Here is a 21,198-nt window from a genome sequence, read left to right on the forward strand (position 1 = left end):
GACCAATGGGCCGCCCCCTCTAAACTGTGTACTTAGAAAAAAAAAGAAGAGGAGGGCTGAGAGATTTCATTGGATTAGCCCAATGTCCTTCAAGAAAATCAACCAATAGGCCGTCGCGGTCGATAAAAATGATTTATAACATACTTTTTTGATTAAATTATGAGAGCCCGGCCCAAAAATGTGCGTCGGCCCACCGGGCATTGCCCGGTACGCCAAATGGCCAGTCCATGCCTGCTACTGAGTGCAGTATGGCCACTTCTGCTTTCCAAACACAGTCAGTAATGGTCTGATATACTTGGCACAAAAACAAAAACACCATAAAATAATCCATTAATATCAAACTGTTTTATTGGACACTTATCTTCCATTCTCTGAAGACGCACTGACTTATGCAATTCAAAGTTAGCCTTCACATATTACGTCTAGGAGTCATTTCAATATTAGTCGACAACAACTCCCTCGCAAATCCAGCCAGAAGTAAGACTCAAAGCAGGACTGTCAAGCTGTAAAGCCAGAAGCTGTCACATACATGAGTGAGAACTGATTTTTCTTTTTGTGAAGTTTTCGTTTGGATTTCCCATCTCGACAAATCTCCCTTTATTGGCTTGAGGATAGTTGAACATTCACAGATACTGAATGATTCAAAGTAAACCACTTCAGTTAAGACTAAAATTGAGAGCCATTTCTTATGAAGATGATTTCTGAACATAGTCATGAATTATGGCATTCATATATTTAATTTAAACTAAAGCTCCTTTTAACTTACAGAAAAATAAAGTCACACTTTAACATAGAAAACACACTTGTGACAACTTCTGGCAACATGGTTCACTGATCACAGACAGTAAAGCAAGTAACAATCAGTCTCTTTAGAGTGCCAGAGCTATCAATCAATCAGTGCTGCAACACCTGCTTTAGTATTACTGGATAATTATTGAGTCCAACTTTGCCAGGAGGTGTATTGAATAAAGGTAAAATGTTGGTTATATGTAACATTAGTTACATTTGACAAATCCTTGCAGGTTTTCCAGGAACTTGATGTACTCTTGATGCTCGACAGCAGTGCTCAGCTCCATCAGCTCATCAGCAAACGTGTTGTCAACCCCCCGGTCAGCCAGGAAGTCCATGAGGTGGTCATACAGGGCCTGAAACCAACACAATTAAAATGAGTCAGCTTCATTTACGGGGGTTGGGTGGGGATGGTCAGAGCGCCTGAGAGTCAGACATAATAAGCGCGTGAAAACAGTCAGTGCGTTTACATGACACTCAAGAAAACCGAATTATTGGGTTAGTCCGACTATGATCGGATTTTTAAGATGTATACACCTTAGTCTGACTAAAATCGGACCGGATTGGATTTCTCATAGTTGAATTAAAACACCTAGATTATTCGATTAATAGTCGCATTACTCGTGCATGTATACGGTCCATCAGATCGGATCGGATTTCTGCATTCTGCGCAGGCATGAGATTTTTTTCCCGGGACCGTGAGCCGGAAGTAGAAGGGCAGTGGCGGCGTCTTTCCTCCGAAATCACCGCAAGCAAGAGCACCATTGTGCATCTAGTTTGTGTAATTATCATGTAGACCACATACGAAATGTACAAAGATGTAGCTTCGTCTCGCTCTTCGTACGCCATCTTTCTCGAATGCCGAGGCAGCTGGTGACGTAAAGAGGTCAGCCGGAGGTGTCTCTGTTACCACTAGTTGAAATGGGTACAGCGCCACCTATCGTACCGGGTTATGACATGCTCCAGCCAATAATTCGATTTTCTCACCGGCATGTATACTCGGACAATTTCAGTTGTCTGATTGAGTAGCATAGTCGAAATATGGCTGTAATCCAACTAAGCTGTGCATGTAAACGCACTGAATGTGTTTTTTAATTTTCAAAGACTGTGTCGGTGAGTTTTGTCTCCTATATGTCGAGTTTGAATGAAGTGTGTTTTACAAAGTTAATGAGGCAATTAGGTTCATCTTTGTTCAGTAAAAGGAAGAAACTTCAGTTCAGACAGTGTATGGTTGTATTTTTCCATTTACCAAGGAAAATAGACATAAAAAGATTTTATTTCTTGACATTTGGTGAGCCTAAATTATCCATTTGCAAACAGGTGGCATATATCTGCTGGTGGAGTGGAAGCTATCAAACTATCGTCTTTTGGTGGAACAGGCTGGAGCGAGCTGGTTAGCATGCTAACTTCAGTAGACTTCTCTGCAACACAGCATAGAGTCCTTGACACTGTTTCTTCAGATTCTGCTGATATTTCAGTTAGTTAGTTCAGTCAGCATGTTTTAAACAAAAATTCTGGCCGTGTGTGTGTGTGTAAGGTTATTATTATCTACTGTTTACTCAAATCTTACCCAGTCCAGAGAGTCTGTGTTGAGTGTGTAGCTCGTCTCCTTCCACTCAGTGTCTCCCTCAGGCTGGAAACTGACCTCACGGATGGCAAAGATGTCACTCTCCTCTTCTCCTTCACCATGACTCACCTACAAAAAGACAATTATCGGATTAAAATTTAACTTTAAAACTGAACTGTCAAAGACATCTGATTTGTTAATTTCGTTGTAAATAAATACTATCTACTGTCTATGCTTACCTCATCTTCAGGGAAATGGCAGTCAAACACTAGGGAATGTTTTGCACCCTGTTTTGTTACTTCAACAACAAAGTTGGGCGTCGACACAATTTCTGGCTGAGAAGAAAAACAGGATTATAATCATTAATATATTCACATTCTAATGTTAACAGCTTCAGTGAGTCATTTTCTATTTTAAGCACATTTCTTTTATTCCATAACCATCATTCTTGTTGTAACTCACCTCTTCTTCTCCTGACTTCTGCTGTCCTTGTTCCGCCTCGTCCTCAAAGTTAGGAGGAATGCTGTTATTGACGTTGAATGTGACTGTGACCCTGTGAAAGAAAAAAAAGTAAATGAGTAAAGCGGATTAATAGCTTACGAGTTTGCTTAAGTGTCAGTAAAGATTGGACAGCTACCACCTGCAACCAGCCTTACTTCTCTCCAGAAACATTTCTTATGAGTTTAGCCTCTGTGCCGTTCATCTCCAGTTCCCATCCTCCGGACATTTTAGGAAGGCTTTTGTTTTTCTGGATTTTCCTCTCCTCTTTGATTTCATCAGACAGGAAATCGCCAAATGCTTTGTCACCTGTGGAAAAAGAGTATACAGAATTATAGTCTGTGTAACGGGAAGTTCAATCTTTCTTATCCCGCAGCAAATGAAAGACATCCTTCGTTAGCTCAGCTTTAATTGATAACTTTCCCTTTCACAGTGACAGTTTTCTATTTGGTCCTGGCGGTTTGACAAGTTTATCAAAAGAGCACTCAAGTCTCATCATGGGGTGTCACACAATGACACGATGCCTTTTTTAAAAATCACAATATTTCAGTTTTAGGCAAAAAAGAAAAAAGATATGCAATTGTCATCAACATAATACACACAGGTTGATGTTAAAGTGTGTTAATATAACATAACGGGATATCACATGTTCTTCACATCACTCCTCATCAGTCCTCCACTGACTGACCTTTAAACCTCAACCTGGATACTCATCCAGCTACCTCACATGGGGGCACACGACTCACACATACAATAAGATCTTTCTCAAACAACTGGTTGTTTATAACTTGATTTACTTCAGTTTTTAATATGTTACTGATTCTGGTGACACCTACAGATATGTTTCAAGGTGAATGCTAACTAGCTGCTCACAGTGAGTGGATCCGAACGTTATTTAGTGGGTCGCAAATGTGAGTGCCGACCTCATTCCTGACAGGCAAAAGACCCGAAATGGGTTGTGTTTAACGGCTCAATGTCTTTAAAAAAGAAGGCAACATTTTAATGGAGGTCTTCGTTGAACTACGGCTAGCACGTTTCTCTCTCTCTCTCCGTGTCATATCGCCTGATACGAGGCAAGCTAACATTAGCTAGCTAATATACATACTTCAAACTCAAACGTTACCTTCTGTGTGCAGTCCTCCACATCCACACGATACCGAGGGATTCAACACTTTTGAGCTAAACAGTTTGGTTCTGTATCCTGACGAGGCTCCGTTGCTGTTCAGCATCCAGAGAGACCGGGTGAAGGGCCGAGTTGTTGCCGAACTAGGTGAAAGCAGCGTCGGGCAGCTGAGCGGCAGGGCTCGGGCTGTGGACGTGGTGGCTGAAGAGACGCGGACAGCGGCTCCCACCGCGCGGACCACCGACTTTAACATAACTGTAACGAAAAATAAAGACGTGTGACTACAGAATAAATTAGTCTGACAGCTCCGAAACACCGGCTAGCACCCCGTTACTGCTGCTTCTGGAAGATTACTGAACACACGTGTGGAAGGACACATTGACCTATCATAACTACCACCTCTGAACCGGAAGTGATACTTCAAACGCGAAAATTAGTGTTTATTTAAATTAAAACATTAAAAAAGATACAGTAGACACATTGTATGAGTATCCTGTCCAATCTAATGTTATCTAATCTAATAAAGTAAATTATATATATATTTTAAAAAAAGGTTTAGGTAAGGAATTTTTTCAACCTTACCCAACAGCGCCCCCTGTGGCTGAATAAAGAAACAGGGTTACAGGTTCAATGTCTATCTGTCATGAATGTGTTTTTCTTCCTTTTGCCTCAACACCACAACTTCCGGAATCCCTTCTGATAGACAGTAAATGTCAGCATCTATCCAAAAGAGACCAGAGAAAACGTAAATGTAAATAAATTAATCTAATAAGCTGTCTCCCGTAAAATCAAGAGTGCTTCCGGAGAGGAAAAGCTGCACCAGCAAAGCCAAGATCCATTTCATAAAATCTGTTTCTGGCTCTAGTGGACATGGGCATCATGTTGGGAAAGGTTGCGCATCATTTCAAGTGCAGTATGTTTCACTGTAATAGGGTGAGTCATTTGCATCATCTAGACATGAGGCCCTGCGGCCAGAAGATGGAGCTGTTTTCAAACATCTAACTCAGGATGCTGACTTTATTTGGGATTTCTCTCTCAAACACTACTAATTTTTTTTAACAACAAATCAGAGAAATAAATGTATTATTGGTCATCAGCTCCTGTAACCAAGTTGTGGCTGACTGAAGATGCATTTCACTGCTCTGTTTAATTCTAGAGTAACCAAACATTTTTCCTTGGAAGGCCAAAATTGGAACATAACGGTGGGCCACGGGCCAAACACAAACACTTGTGTTATTTATACAAAATGGTACTGGGATCAGTGTCCCACAGCCCACCATGCTCAGATTCAGAATAACAATTCCTATTTAGGGATCCCACATGTTTAAGGAGCATTTTAACCTCACAAAAAATTACAACAATTTTAATTATTACTATTCAAATTCTTTTTTTTTTGTTTTTGTTGCTGCGAACATCTGGATGGACAAATCAGACCTTATGGTCGGCCAGCTTTGACGATTTGGCATAATTCAGAAACATGTCAAAACCTAACATGACATACTGACAATACTCTTCACATATACACTTGTTCTGTGAGACAGTGACTGTATTTTTTATTAGAAATTATACCAATAGTTGTTAGGTAAGACTTTAACAAATCATATTAAATATTCTCTTAATAAACTCATCAAAGGCGTGCATTTGATCTTACAAACTTCATAACATGCAGATCTTAAATGGCCTACTTTTCCTTTGTGGATGAAAACAAAAAGAAACCTTATAAAGAATAAGATGAACGTACAACCTCTGTGTTACACGGTCCGATGACTCTCTACAGCAACCCCGGATGCATTTGGCATTTTTAAAAGTGAGAAAACCATTTATGTCATTTATTCAGATTATCATGTATATTGTACAATCCTGAGTCCAGTGTGAAAAAAAGACAAGAGGAGCATCCATCCTATTCCTCCACATGGTGACGACTCTACAAAGTATGAAAGACCTGAGTGGTCAGATCGTTAACTATAATCTCCATGCATTGCATACATTTGTTGTCAGCATACAGCCGTGGTTAGTCTGTGCAGAGGCTGAGTCAAATACAACAGCAAAGAGTAGAACCTGGAGAATAAGGCATGCTGCTTCTCCTGATGTGCATGGACTGGAGGAACCGGTGATACAATCATAGAGTGAAAAAAGGCATGCATGAGATAACAAGACGAGCGCGGCGTGGAGAATAATTATCAAAGTGAAATCATGTCTCTGTGACATGTAGAAAAACGCTTATTTTAACTTTTTTTATATAATCTTATAATCGCATAGATTTAGACAAATGTACTGTCCTTGCATATATAAAACTGTAAGACACTTTGTATAAACCTAAAAAGTGCATGGTGGCAGAGCTCATGTCAAGCTTCTGAGAACAGGCAAACAAAATGTGACATGTCAGCTTACCCTTCACTTCTATTCAATAGGGCCGCAACTAACATTGTCAATTCATCTGTTTATTTTTTTTTCTCAATAATTAGATGAGTTGTTTTGTCTGTAAAATGTCAGAAAAATGTTGGTGAGTGTTTCCCAAATCCTAAGAAGAAATCCTCAAATGTCGCGTTTTGCTCAAAACCCAAATATCTTAAGTTTACTGACATAGAAGAGGGAAGAAACCGGACAACTTTCACATTCAAGAAGCTGGAATCAGAGAATGTTGCTTTTTCTTTTGCTCTTCAAAAATGACTCAAATGGATTAATCGATTATCAAAACAGTTGGCGATTAATTGGAGTGGCTGACAACAAATCTGTTAATTGGTGCAGCTCTATTATTCAATGTTGCATTGAAAAGAACAACTGCTGGCTGGTCTTGCATATGAATGTAGTATCATATTTTGTGAAAGTAATACATCTGATTAGATCAGATTTTGAAGAAAGAATGAAGTGAAACATTACTGACATTACTAATTTGAGGAAATGGTGCTCCTGTGAGATTATCTGTGCTGACAAAATGCATGCATATGTGGAAAGAACTGATGCACGACACCTTTAAAAAGACTGTTTTCTTTTTTTAGGTGTGAAATAGGTGGCCAAATGGCAAGATGTAATACTATCAGGCAGAAGAATGACAGTTTAAAAATCTGAATGACAGTCTTAGAGGAATTCAGAGTTGTGAGGCCTCAGTATGCAGAGTTCTGCTGCAGTGACACATGCCAAATGCTTGTCAACTGGGAGGTAGTGATCCAGAGAAGTTTTACTGCACAGGAAATGTTCTGTTCTGATTTGTACTGGTATGAAGTGTCTTCATCCAAATTCAGAGGATACATTTTCCAGTTTTACAGCCACTGGGTGATTTGAGGGGAGGTGTCCTCGCAGAGATCAACTTCAGTCTCTGTTTCTCCGTCGTTAGCTCTTGGTCGGTCGGAGTTTGCGGCCAAAGTACTCCGGCGCCGCCTCGAGCAGCCAGTCGGCGTCCACCAAACACAGGTCTCGCATGTAGCAGCGGGACGTGTGCAGCAGCTCGTTGAACACCACGTATGCTGGCTTGGCCTGGAAAAGGACGGAGGAGGGGTGGATGGCCACGGGCTGGTGTGTGTCCAGAGCCAAGTAGCTGCCGTCAGGTTGGAGCTCCGCAGCGTTTACGAACATCCCGTGGGCGAGGCAGTGGCGAACGTTCCCCGTGTCCGGCCCACATGACTCCAGCTTCAGATTCAGCTGGTAAAACAACAGAACAGGATATGTTTGTTCAAATGTTGATTTACCACTTAGTTATTAATATGTTCAAATAGGCTGCTATTTAACAACTGTGAGACTTGATATAAGGACAACAGCTCCTGCAACAAGCTACACCTTGTTATCTAGTTTTCAGTGTTTGCTGTGTGGCTTGATTTAGAAGGTTGAGTTGGCATTGTACCCCTGGCAGTTTGGAGTGATGTAAGTAATAAATAAACAGTGAGGGCTGAAGTCGGGTAAGCAGTAAGCCGTACAGTTTGTCGGATAAAAAAACATGCTGGCACTCTGAATGAAGCAAGCAAGTCCCTGAGTTTTGTTTTCTAAATTTCAGCCTGGAGCAGTGACGTCTCCCCTGTGCTCCCTGACCACACACACACACTGGAGGATGACGCAGGATATTTCAGATGCAGCAGTCTATTACCCAATCGTTATTATTAAAATTATGTGAAAATATATATTTATATTGCATTGTTGTTGTTTTAGCAAACAGTCACAACATTATGCAACCACTGTATCTTAAAATAGAAGCTTCAAAATCATTTTGACTGTGCATTAACCCCTGCCCCTTTCAGTGAGAGGGTAGAACCCAATGCGTAATGCTTTACGTCAGTATATCACACAGAGTGCCAACTATCAGGGATTTTGGTGGTTTTCAGTCTGATGTCCTCCACTCTGCTGCTCGGCCTAAACTCTCTTTGGTTTATGGAGTTTCCTGAAAGCAACCACTAACTGCTGTGTGCTGTAGCTACAAGTTAGCTCTTCTAACTGACTGTGCACCCAGAAACACCCAGGAGGTGTTGGGGTTTGTGCTGCGATCACAGCAACTTTGAACCACTGGCAAAAATGCCTGAACGTGCATGTTTGTGCACTTTAAAACATAGAGTAAGTTTCAGGACGTTGAAACTGTACATTACCTCTCACCACTCTTACAGAAACCTGGGATTTGTATTTATGAGAGTTGAGTGTCACACTGAGAAACAGTGGGGGCGCCAAATCACACAACATATGAGTTTCTACATGTTGTTGTAAAGATGCAGTATGTAAGAATCAACAGGATCTGAAGGAATTACAGTTCTGATGTAATCAAGTCTGTGTACTGTTTCCAGAGATGTCTACTTAAGTTAGCATGCTAGCAAAATTGCCCCAGCTCATCCCGGTCCCCAGGTTCTTTGCTAACGTTCCTTGTTGTAAACACCAACAGTTCTCTGGTTCCCTTAACTCCCAGTCCAGACCAATAGCTGCACGGCTAACGGAGCTGGTTGGGGTTTGTGTTTACACTGCTGGCACGACACTTTGGACCACTGGGAGAGAAACGTTTTCAGGGGATGGCATGTTAACTCCTTTAGATATCTCTTCAGCGCAATATGTCTTTGACATACTGCCAAAACTTCTTACATTTTGCTCCTTTAAAGGGATAGTTCGTTTTTTTTTTAAGTGGGGTCATATAAAGTACATATCTATAGTCGATCTGTTCCCTACCGTAATCACCGATCAGCGCAGCCTTAGTTTGGAGAAGTAGAGAGCAGCTCCAGCCCAGAGGCTCAGCTTTGTACTGCAGTGAACGAGGTCCAGCACAAAAGCGAAATTAACCACCTAAAACAAGACTCACCTAAAAAAATTTACATCAGTTCAAGTGTACCTTGTATAGGTAAAATTCGAACACCGCTTTACATCGCCGTCAGACGGCGCTTTCTTTTGGCACTACATTTTCTCAACCGCAGAACCCCCGTATCCCTACGCATGAGTGCTAATGCGGAACGATACCGAGAGTTAAGTTTCGTTTTTATCGAAAGTAAACCTCTCGTCCAGCAGCTGGGCCTCGCGCTGTATTCCGCCGCTCGCAGATCAGCTGTTGCCCAGTTACGCTAGTGCGTAGGGATACGGAGGTTCTGCGGCAGTGGCGGTTCTAGACCAGTTTTAATAGGGGGGCCAGGTTGGGGCCGGCTTTTTTGTTAGGGGGCACATACAACCCGGAAAAAAAGGTAAATCCCTCATTCTAACAAAACAGTGTTTACAATTTCAGCATTTTTGATTGGGTAGTAAACTGCTGAGACACTTTATATTTGCCTTTCCCCTCAAAACAAAATCATTGCAAGAAATCTGTCATTGTATTATTGATGCAGACTCCCTGTCGGGGGGGCCACAGGGGGGTCCAGACTCAGAGTTACGGGGGCACTGGCCCCTGTTGGCCCCCCCCCTAGAACCGCCCCTGTTCTGCAGTTGAGAAAATGTAGTGCCAAAAGAAAGTGCAGTCTGACTGCGATGTAAAGCGGTGTGAATTTTACCTATACAACGTACACTTGAACTGATGTAAAATTTTTTAGGTGAGCCTTGTTTTAGGTAGTTAATTTCGCTTTTTTGCTGGACCCCGTTCACTGCAGTACAAAGCTGAGCCTCTGGGCTGGAGCGGCTCTCTACTTCTCCAAACTGAGGCTGCGCTGATCGGTGATTACGGTAGGAAACAGATCGACTATAGATATGTACTTTATATGACCCCACTTCAAAAAACCCAAACTATCCCTTTAAGGATGTAAAATCTTGCGCACTGGTGTAGCAAATAAGACGATGGATTCATGAATGGTGTGTGAGTTGAATGAATGTGACAATGAGTTGTGATATTGATTTCAGGTGATGTTGCCCAACACCACACAGAACAATCACATACACTGTATTCATAAGGATTTTCAGACGGGTACCTTAAGGCAGATATCTTTGAGTTGGGCCTGGACATCTTTGACCAGACCCATGTTCCTGCTGTTGACAAAGTTCTCCCGACACCACTCCTTTAACAACAGACAAACACAGGATTAGAAAAGGTAGCTCAGCAAAACAATTTTACTTCTGGATTTCACTTTTCCTCCCCTACTCATCCAGCTTCACTCACCTTATTACCGCTGACTTTCTTGAACGCTCTGTAAATGTTGAGCAGTGTAATATGGTCGCCCTCACTGGAAGTGAACTTCTTGCGTGCAGCAAGCACCTCCTCACGCCGGGCAGGAGGGTTGTACAGTACAGTGTCCACTGACAGCAGGGACACAATGGTCAAAATCTCCTCGGAACAGGAGTAGTCGGGGGACAACAGGATGGTCTGGAGACGGAGCGAACAAGGCATGGAAGTGTTACAGCAAATTCTACCTGGGTGATACGACAGTATCAGTATGTGTTTGTGTAATGCATTTGTTAAAACTTTTCACCTTGGCGTATCTGGGCTCCAGAGGGAAGCTCGCCATCTTCTTTCCCAGAGCGGTGAGGAAGACCTGCCCCTCCTTCCTCTCCACAGCTCCCAGCAGCTCTAAATGCTCAACAGCAGAACGGACGGCCTCTAGGATAAACACACACAGGTAAACCTACAACCCTGCTGGATGAATGGAGGTGCAGCATGACTCATGTACAACAGCATTGTACCTGGAGAAGGTTTGGACATGAAATCAAAATTCATCACATCAGGAATCCCCAGAGCCATGAGCTGAAGCATCACACCGGCCAAGTTACACCTGCATCGCACACAAAAACAACAGACCGTTCAATCACACTGACCTAAATAAATCAACACATGGGAGGGACTCAGCGCAAAACACTGAGCTTCATGATGTGTGTGAATGTAAAGGAGTCCGACAGTACCTCTGGATCTCAGGCACGGTCATTGGGATGAGGCTGTCAAACTCCTGCTCGGTGTAGAGGCGATAGCAGGAGCCAGAGTCTTCTCTGCCTGCCCGGCCCGCTCGCTGCCACGCCTGGGCTTTAGACACCCGCTGCACCGCCAGCACCTCCAGCCCGCTGTCTGAGAGTCACACAACACATGTACCATGAGAGGAGAGCTAAACGCAGCATACTGTTTGTGTTAGAAATATAATTTACTTCTGACGTCATGGTTTGGAGGATGTAACTATTTGTTACGGTGAGAGGAGGGATCATAGTGGTCAAATCATGAATAAAGTCAATTATCAAGTACAGTGTTGGTATAAACATGTAATCGTGTACAGTTGAGCAGCTCATTTCTTTAAAGACTTTAAATGGTTGCTTCTGTCAGGGGTGGAGGAAGTACTCAGTTCCTTTACTTGAATAAAAGTACCACACGATAACAAATAAAACGTTTTATCTGATAAATAAAGTTTGGCAGATCGCGACCAACTGAACACCCCTCGCCTCACCCTCCGCTACGGCGGCCACTAAAAATGCAAAAGCAAGCTGAAGAACCTCTCTAGAGCTATTGTTACTGTAGAAACATGGCAGTGCAACATGAATGACCCTGGAATAGGACCTGCTCCCTCTGTAGATATAAAAGGCTCAATCTAAGGTAACAAAAACACAACAGTTCTTCCTTTCAGTTGATTATACACTGATGAAAACATAAATATCAATATCATATTCCATAATTGCCAATAGATCTATAACCTTACACACTGGACCTTAAAGCATCAACAGTAAAAGTACTGTGACTGATCCATTAATGTTTATACAGCATTTTTCTGATGTTGCTGCTTGAGGTGGAGATAGATTTCATTTTGTAAATTTGTTAGCTAGTTTAGTCCTGTGGTTCCCAAACTACGGGTCGTGCCCCTTCAAAAGGTCACCAGACAAATCTGAGGAGTTGAGTGATGATTAATGCGAGAGGAAAGAAGAAGAAACAAACCTCTGATATAAAACTTTTTTTTTCACCTTTCTTCATCTTTTCTTTGGTGTGATACATTAGACGCTTTTCACTCTTCGGGTCTTAAACAGTTATTTTAATTAAATGGACTTACTTAAGCTGTACCAGACTACAGTACTTGAGTAAATGTACCCAATTACTTTAAAGAAAAAATAACAGCCCGTCTGTGACAAAAACATTTAAGAAAAGGCTGGTTTCCTCAGAATGTGTGTGATGACTGGATCTAACCTGGATTGAAACGCTTGGCCTTCACCATCCCCGTGTCTATGACGTATTTGATCCCAGATATTGTAACTGACGTCTCGGCAATGTTGGTTGACAGGATAACCTTCCTAGATCCCTGCAAAAGGTAGAAAAGACAAAAATCTGTGTGAGGTGTACAATACTGTAAAATTAGTCAGACTATGATACACAAAGCTTATTATATGAAAATAAGGCACCGTTATATATGACACTTCTGTCACTTATATGGCAGTAAATCTAAAACAATGGCAGAAAACAGTCCACAGATAAAGAGACTGTAGCTATTTCTTCACATTCGTGCACTTTTGAACTGTTTCTGTCTCCCGCGTGTTTACCTTGGGAGCTGGCTGGAAGACCCTGAGCTGCTGAGCTGGAGGCAGAGACGCGTACAAAGGGATAACTACCATGGGACCACAGCCGTCAGGCAGATGCTTAGCGATGTCCCGGCACGTTCTCGCCAGAGCCTCGATCTCCTCCTGACCCGTCATGAACACTAAGATGTCGTGGGACGGAGGGGCCTCCTGTGCACAGACAACAAGACAGTGTTCCGTTTCAGTGTCAGGAAGAATCACCACAGAGCGCGGACACCCACGGACGAAAACTGTTTGCTCACAGGTTTACGTTTCCTGTAATGCTGAGGGAAAGGGAGTCTATTTGGTTTAGAGTTGATTTAAATTGAAAAATACAGCTGATTCCACGTGTGAAATCAAGTAAAAAAAATTAGTCTTTCACAATAAAAACACTACACAAAAGGATGAACTAAGACGTCGGTAAGCCACTACAACAATGAAACAAGAATTTTTTTCTCTGCTTGAGGGCCTGTTAAGGAGTACCTGATGGATCTGGAAGACTGAGACGAGTGCAGCCTGCAGGTAGTCTGACTGGGCCTGCTTGGTGTAGTAGATCTGAATGGGATGCTGCCGGCCCTCCAGGTACAGAACAGGTGACTTGTTGAAGTACTCAGAGAACAAATCCACATCCATGGTGGCTGACATCACTACGACCTGTGTGGGTTACACGAAATAAAGATGGGATTAGGGTGAATATCAGGAGAAGAAATGAGCTTAAAGAAATGAATGAGGAGCAGGCTGTTTATCTCATGCAGTGAGGGGGATTAGCCCGGCGTTTTCTATGAAAGTGAATATCTTATGTAAGCCAGGACACCTGGAACAGTCCTCCTACCTTCAGGGGAATCTTATTCAGCTCTCTGCGCCTGCGCTGAGCGGTCTTCACCACGCCGAACAGCACGTCTGTGTGCACAGTGCGCTCGTGAGCTTCATCCAGGACCACCACGGTGTAGCGCAGCAGTAAGGGGTCTCCGATGGCCTCGCGCAGGAGCATGCCGTCTGTCATGAACTTCAGCTTCGTCTCAGAGGAGGTGACATCCTCAAAACGCACCGTGTAACCGACCTGAGAAGAAGCATGTAGATTTATTCTAACCAGCCAAGGAAGATTTCAGCTGATATAACTTTATCTAGTCAAATATCCATCACAACTGCACTAAGTTTATTACATCAACATACATACATACATGTACATACAGTATGTTGTTGTATTACCTTTGCATTAACGTACTTTGCAATGAAGACAAGCATCATTGACTCTTCTTAATAGTGGGTCCCCATTTTGTTTTTGTCTGCGCACATTAAGGTGACTCAGAACGCACTGCTGCCAATTGTTTCAAACTATCCCACTGATCTACAGACAGTGGTTATTAAAGGCCTTTAAACACCAAATAGTTTCTGTTCATGTGCATTTCTTAAATCCATCATTCAAAAAAAAACATTACACACAGAGTCCGATGCGTTACCTATCCTATCCATTGCGAAAAATTTAAAACACAAGACAAGTATAGTCATCGGGCATTGGAGACACTTTTATGGAACTCTCACTTCTTGAACAAACTGTTTTCATGACTGAATAAACAAAACAATCTGACCTTAAACAACAACATTTCATACTTTTTTACTTTGTTTATATGTGGCGGACCCTGCCACCTTTCTAGCTATAACTATTTTGGAAATTAAATTAGTCATTACATTTCTTTTTTTAAAATGTCAAAACATTTTCTAGTTCGAGCTGCTTAAATGTCAACATTTGCTGCTTTTCTTCTTCATTTGTGACAGTAAATTAAGTCTTTTTTTTAAAATCTATTTTTACATTTTAAAGACAAAACAAGTAACTGACCATTAGTGAAAATAATCAGCAGAATAACTGATAATGAAATTAATATCTAGTCGTGGCACTAAGGAAAATGTGGCAGGAAGTTTTGCAAATATTTCATGAGGAAGGAAAAGCATTCATCAGGTTTGTTTGTCCTCCAGGATACACACAACGAGGTTCGGAAGGATAGCAGTGAATGTAATCTCACTGTTTGTATCCTGATGTACGTACAGGGCCCCTTTAACCCATATTTGAAAGAAGAGATTCATCAGGCAAGTGGAGAGCCTGTCTACTGTCCGTACCAGCTTGCCAAGCTGAGTCCTCTTCTCCTCTGCCACCCTTCCTGCCAGGGAGATCGCTGCCACTCGCCGGGGCTGAGTGATGGCGATGATGCCCTGTCGTCCGATGCCGGCCTCATACAGGTACTGGGGGATCTGAGTGGTCTTCCCAGAGCCAGTCTCCCCTGATGTGTGAGAGAAAGTGGGTCAGGTTAAAAACAGTGCAGGTGCTACACTATGGATCTATGGAGCAGAGATGAGCTTTTCTAAGTCAGATGGAAAATACTTAAGGTTTACACTGTTCGCTGTTGTGATTCAGAAAAAGACACATGTTGACATTTTCAGAAACAAATTTGAGCTGTGTAGCACCACAGAGCTGACAACGTGAGTGTGTTTCAGGGTGGATTCTCCCTTTAACTGAGCAGCACAACAGAGGCTAACGCTGGAGCTAACTGTTAGCTAACAGCAGCACAGAGAAGCTCACCTATCAGAATAGCATTGTGAAGCTGTCTCAGTTGGTTCAGCAGCTGAGGTTTCGCCTGGTAGATGGGAAGCTGTTTCCTCTGGACTTCTATCGGAGTGGTTGCATTTCCCTTTCTAGGCAGCAGCATTCCAGGCTTATTCTTATCGAGGCGGAAAAAAACAGACCCCGGCTTAAACCTTTTAGCCGGAGGAGGGTCGGGGTCGTGGGGCATGGTCTAGAAAAAGTGGCTCTGGGAACAAAAGAGCTTCGCGGCTCTTTCTTGGGAGTATTTTAACGACCTATAAAGAAACCAAAAAGTTTTTATCATGCTCACTGACAGACAGGTGAGCGTCACTGCGGATGTTTTGCTACCTCTGCAAAAAACGTCCCCACGTGGTGTAAAATCGGCGCAGACGTTTGACGTCACGCGCCGCATGTGTAATTTAACCCGTGTACAGCCTGTCAGGTAGGTTCACAACTTTGTATTTATTCATTCAGAAGATTCAAATGTACAAACTGCAAGGCAATTACGCAGTCGTTTTTAGAGTGAACAGACACTTCTTAACACATAAGATAAGACAAAATAGAAATACAAGTAAAACCAAAGGGCGTAAAGGTAGAACAAAATGATCATTAAAATAGAAAAAAGGAAATAAAAGGTAGATGCAAATAGAGCAAGGGCTTACATGGGTACAATTGTAAGGTTGCTGGTTTGAATCCCTGGCTCCCGCAGCTGCTGGAAGTGTCCTTGATTAACATGCACAAGTACAGGAAAAATAACTGGACAAATATGTGTCAAGTTAAAAGAAAATAAATCGAAAAATATCTTAATATATATATTAATATATTCACATATAACAATAACATATTTACAAAAAAAACCAAAAACCAATAAGATACTTACAGAAAGCAAACAAGTGAGTGGAATGTGATGCTTTGAGCGGTGTGTAGACTGGAAAATGGAAGTCCATTTTCACTATTTGACTGCAATGCACAATACTATATGATATTTTTATTAACTATTTCATAGTTTATGAAATATGAATTATTTTTAATGCATCTAAACCATCCCCTATAGAAGATGTAAAATGCCAAGGCACAAAATAATTGAAATTGAATTTACTGCGTAAATTAAAATCATATGTTAAATTGAGGGTTATTCAAGCTATAATATGAGTTTTACATGCCACATTAAAATCCAACCACAACACTGAAACCAAAGGGAAAAGGTGCACTGTGTGTCACATGTTGACCTGCCAGTGCAAATGTGGCAGGTCAACATGTTTTGTTGTCAGTCATTTTAAAGAGGAGGTGCAAGCAAGCCCTCAGAACTGGAGTGATTTTGAGTGTGGTCGCATAAAGTACATCGCAGGATTAAATGTGGACCCCCCCCCCCCCCCCCCCCCAGGAAAACAGCACCTGGAATTTGATCCATTCTGTCCAATAACATATGTAAAATTCAAGAGAAACTGTGTGATGAAATTATTTAATCCAACAACAACAAACAAACAAAAAAGTCTTGGTCTTGCATGCTCTCTACTGACACAAACCGATTGCAGTCATGACAGACAGCCTTTCACATTACAACAGTTTCCTGTGCGCTATCAGCTGCAGGGACACTAATATGCACAGTGCTTTTAGTTCCGCTGGCCGTCTGCAGAATGAAGTGATGGGTTGTGCTGCAGGAAGCTGCACAGTGACAGTCCCCTGATGGTAGTTCTGGCGGACTTCTAGCATTACCTAATCCCGTACCATTAAACCAGTCAGTGTTTATTTGAAGGCAACACTAGCTAAGTAGCACTAAAGCTGTCAGCCCTTTTCAAGAAACCTGCCAAGAAGATCTTGATATTGTACCTCAGCTTCTATCATCACATTGTTGTGACAAGGAAAATTCATATCAAAATGATTAATTCACTTATTTCATTTTATTTAAGTAAATTCAATGACTTGTCCTTTTAAAGATATATGTAACATTTATGTATTACAGTTCCTCTCGATTGCTTGCGTGAAATGTCTAGAACTGACTACCTTTGTTGTGTATATTGTTGAGTTGTGTACATAAACTATCCCAATCATTTCCAACAATGTACAAACACGGAGAAAAGTCCTAGTATTACTCATGGTAACGGTGTGCTTTATTTAGTTGCTTGTCTCCGTAACTTCAGATGATACGTCAGACAGTGAGGAAGGAAGTCAGCGAAGAAGAACATATCGGGAATAAAACTTAAATTCATTCACTGCTCCAATGATCAGAATCACACTCTGATTCAAAATTCAGAATTAGTCCTGGAAATTTGTGCGTCACAGCAGCCAAAGGACAGTAATATTACAATCGACAAAAAACAACAACAACAATAAGTTAAAAAGGTAAGAAATAGAAATAGACTTGTATACATAAGTGCGATCCCACATTGTCACGGAACTAAATGTAAACATATCAGTGAAATACATGTCGTTATGTGTATTGCGTGTCTCTTTATTCTTGTTGTTTGGTTTGTTTTTAGGGCGTTTTAAATCTTCCATATATTTCGACCTCTGAAAGAACAGGTCACGGCTGTGTTGATCTTGGATGCAGCCACCAGGTGGCTTTACTTCACACACAGACAAGACCTTAAATCAACTATGGAAGCCAGTTGCAGTTTGCCTGTGTGTCTGCTTCATATGCACTGTTTACCATTTACATCAGATCCCGATAAGCCTTCTGATAATAGATTCAGCCTGCTCTAATCTGGCCGAGGGAGACCGCAGATGTTTGATGGACACGTCGTGATCATATTGTCACTGCACGATTCCCATAAAAAGAATCACTGAACTACAATTTTGGATGATTCGCCAGTCTTGCAATCAATAATATTACATGTAACACATCCAATTTAACATGTAATAACAGCATAAGAGTTTTTGACCATAGTCTGTTGGTACAAACACCTAGCGCATGAGACAAACAACTTTAAAAACCTTGGAGATGTTTTCAGGAAACACTATTTGTAACCGGAAAGAAGCAGCATTATTTAAGGTTACTGTATTATTAAGGAGAATGTGCACAATAAGGAGCATCAGTGGCATTTATTGCTGCTATTAAAGTATTTATTTTACCATATGTTCTTAATATTTAGCTCCACAGCCTGAAAGTAAAACAGTGCTCTCATGTTCTGCTTTGATTAACAGCCATTAGACATGTTACTATCACTCTCTGCTGCCCCTGGTCAGTGTGTCAACAGGTCTGATTTTCCAGCACCAGCATTTACATCCAGAGCCAAGGGGGGGGGGGGGGGGGGTAATAAAGTGTCCTGAAATAGCACAGTAAAAAAATAAAAAAGTACAGCGCGGTCCTGTGTACAAGCAAGTGGCGTGACATCTAAAAAGCCTCACTATCATTTTTTCTGGGTCACATTGAAGGAAACACTCAAGTAGCAGCACGTCGGCGTCGGTGGTAGATGGACAGGTTGTTTAGCAATAACACGGGAAATTATGCAACTAGTGGTTTGTGATTTGGCGTGAACGTGCAACGGAGAGTGTTTGATTGCAAAAAGGATTGCAGCAAAGTGAGATGTTGTTGGGTCAGTCCCAAAGGGGTGAGGCATTAAACGTTTCTTTGGTATTTCTTTTGAAAGGGAGTGTATGTCCTGACTTGACTTGACAACGCTCAGCTGCCCAGCGTTGGAAGTCTGCGTTACTGCCGTCCCAAACACCATCACGATCACCCGAGGCAGGGGCTGTTCAAATATTGTCCAGAACGTTTGTCTGTAAGCTATTTGCCTGTCGCTTGTGTGCTGAGACTCTATGTCATCTATGCAACGCTTCTATGTAAAGAAGTGTTAGTGTTGGAATTTTTTTTTTTTGATCCACTGTTGCTTTTTTAACTCTGGGTTTTTGTTTCAACTCCCTCCTTTTTCTGTCCTTGCTTAAAAAGCCTGGGTTAAAAGCTGTTAATGAAAAGAAGAGCATTTCCGCCCGTGGCACCAGACATAATGAACGGGGCTAATTAGCTCACTAATAAAATGATCAAAGGACCAGAATGAGGTCGTTAATTGGCCGCATCGATTTTGGTTTGACTGCGACGATGAGGCCATACACTTCATCGCTGCGCTCATAACATCTTTTGACATCCCCCTCCCACTTTTTTTTTTATCGGGAACGTCAGGATTGGTGGCTTCTCCGTCCCCTCTGATATAACTGCAGTTTGTTTAGGAAAGTCCCATAGCAGTGTTGGGGTCTGATCTCTCGGTCAGGACACTCATTTGGTCCAGACTGAGGGATGGATTGCCATTACAAGCTGTGCAGATATTCATTGTCCCCAAAGAAGATCCAAATAACTGAGGTGATCACTTCACTTCTTTGGTTCATCCAGTACTTTTATTTAAGAACCAGATACCCCAGCCACACCTGCACTTGTTATTATTATTAAGTGCTAACTGGCAGAGCATATCAAGTTAAAATAAGAAGGTGAGCTTGGCAAACAACACACCTGCTGAACACCATCATGTCACGATGAGCCGCGCTGCCAACACTCACTTTCTCATGCAGCCTCTAACGCTGCCCACTGTTTATTTAGAAGGCTGGTTCACCCAAATTACCGATGCTATATGAATATTTGCATCTAGTGGCATCTATCCAAGCAGATTATCTTTGACATGTAATGTCATCTATTTGTACGGGGTTGGACATGTATGTCTCCAAAACCTCTGTCCTTACATACTGTCCAGTGCTGCAGCACTGCATTCACCCTCTGTCTGAAACGCTCCGTTTCTCTTTAAGCCTTGACTTCTGTAGCTGCAGGCAACTTTCAGGATCTTTAACATGAACAGGAACACAGGAAACACTGAAGGAAAGGAAAAAAACAAAGACAAACAGAATTGGTCTCCTTTAAATGGGCATTGTGTAATTTTGGGGGGAAAAAATGTTAAAAAAAGTTCATATTTACTATTTAAATTATAAAAAGGTCGTTATGCAAATTCAGAAAGAGTTATTTGACAAATTTCCAGAAAAACAAGTTGTTAAAAGGTCCCCAGGTGACCGTTTGATACCGGAATGGTGGCATCTTAGAAAGGTCCTGCTAACACAAACAAAGTTAAGCGGTAAGATCTTGTGTCCTTTGAGTACAGTTTGTTTTTTTCAGTTTAATCAGTCATGAAAATCAATAAGTGAAGATTTTTCTCTTCTCTCTTTTTCTTCCTCAAAACTACATAGTGCATCTGTACATGTTGTAAAAAAATATTTTTACAGAACCAGTCCATTGCAGAGGAGAATCCACATAATAAACTGTATAATGAAAAAAGCACGTCGTGCCACTTGGCACACATTATATTGTGTCTGCTGTGTTTTTTTAGGTTCATATCTAGATTGCCGTATGACCTTTTTTTTTTTTTTTTTTTTTTTGCAATCCTTCCAAATTCCTCCCAAATCCTTCCAAATCCTTGCAGTCCTACCAGAGTCAAGGCATGGCCATTTTGCGGCGATTTCTGATGTACAGTTTATTGGTATGTCATTTGAAATAGGCTTTAACCAGATTTAGATTTAGATTATTAACATGATTCCAAAATAAGATGTTCCCTTTTGCTAATCTCCGGGGATTAGAAAGCTCCGCACACCAGTGAGAGAAACACATTTCGGATTGGGAGGCCCTTTTATGCAATATTCTTCATATTTCACCTTATTCACACCCAAACGAAGCGACTCCCTTCTTTTATAATTGTGTGTTTGCCTCTCTCTCTCCTCTGAGAGTGGAGATTAGAAATGCAAAGCACCTCTCGGTATATGAAAGGG

At 41.7% G+C, this 21,198-nt stretch overlaps 2 protein-coding genes across 2 annotated transcripts; both read right to left on the reverse strand.

Moving 5' to 3' along the window:
* Nucleotides 1–326: 326 nt before the first annotated feature.
* Nucleotides 327–4,375, reverse strand: c1qbp (complement component 1, q subcomponent binding protein). The gene is made up of 6 exons (XM_030439051.1): nucleotides 3,978–4,375; nucleotides 3,013–3,163; nucleotides 2,819–2,909; nucleotides 2,596–2,691; nucleotides 2,360–2,485; nucleotides 327–1,145 (listed from the first exon to the last, which is right to left on the reverse strand). Exons 1-6 carry the CDS (start codon nucleotides 4,228–4,230, stop codon nucleotides 996–998), a joined length of 867 nt encoding a protein of 288 aa, XP_030294911.1. The 5' UTR covers nucleotides 4,231–4,375; the 3' UTR covers nucleotides 327–995.
* A 1,130-nt stretch (nucleotides 4,376–5,505) lies between these two features.
* On the reverse strand, nucleotides 5,506–15,833 carry dhx33 (DEAH (Asp-Glu-Ala-His) box polypeptide 33). The gene is made up of 12 exons (XM_030438746.1): nucleotides 15,454–15,833; nucleotides 14,994–15,154; nucleotides 13,711–13,938; nucleotides 13,362–13,532; nucleotides 12,864–13,049; nucleotides 12,514–12,625; nucleotides 11,256–11,415; nucleotides 11,040–11,128; nucleotides 10,829–10,956; nucleotides 10,519–10,722; nucleotides 10,331–10,417; nucleotides 5,506–7,616 (listed from the first exon to the last, which is right to left on the reverse strand). The coding sequence occupies exons 1-12, from the start codon at nucleotides 15,662–15,664 to the stop codon at nucleotides 7,308–7,310; spliced, it is 2,046 nt and encodes a 681-aa protein (XP_030294606.1). The 5' UTR covers nucleotides 15,665–15,833; the 3' UTR covers nucleotides 5,506–7,307.
* Nucleotides 15,834–21,198: the final 5,365 nt, after the last annotated feature.

This window comes from Sparus aurata, chromosome 13 (genome assembly GCF_900880675.1).
Source record: "Sparus aurata chromosome 13, fSpaAur1.1, whole genome shotgun sequence".
NCBI lineage: Eukaryota > Metazoa > Chordata > Actinopteri > Spariformes > Sparidae > Sparus > Sparus aurata.

Bases quoted from the DNA above. Each gene is read 5' to 3' on its own strand.
- c1qbp (XM_030439051.1), bottom strand. From the start codon at position 4,230: ATGTTAAAGTCGGTGGTCCGCGCGGTGGGAGCCGCTGTCCGCGTCTCT. The intron at 2,910-3,012 runs GTAAGGCTGGTT...TTTCTTTCACAG, and splicing joins AGAAATGTTTCTGGAGAGAA to GGTCACAGTCACATTCAACG. The intron at 2,692-2,818 runs GTGAGTTACAAC...TTTTCTTCTCAG, and splicing joins AGAAGTCAGGAGAAGAAGAG to CCAGAAATTGTGTCGACGCC.
- dhx33 (XM_030438746.1), bottom strand. From the start codon at position 15,664: ATGCCCCACGACCCCGACCCTCCTCCGGCTAAAAGGTTTAAGCCGGGG. The intron at 13,939-14,993 runs GTACGGACAGTA...GCTTCTTCTCAG, and splicing joins GGACTCAGCTTGGCAAGCTG to GTCGGTTACACGGTGCGTTT. The intron at 12,626-12,863 runs GTAAACACGCGG...TACCTTTTGCAG, and splicing joins TCTTCCAGCCAGCTCCCAAG to GGATCTAGGAAGGTTATCCT.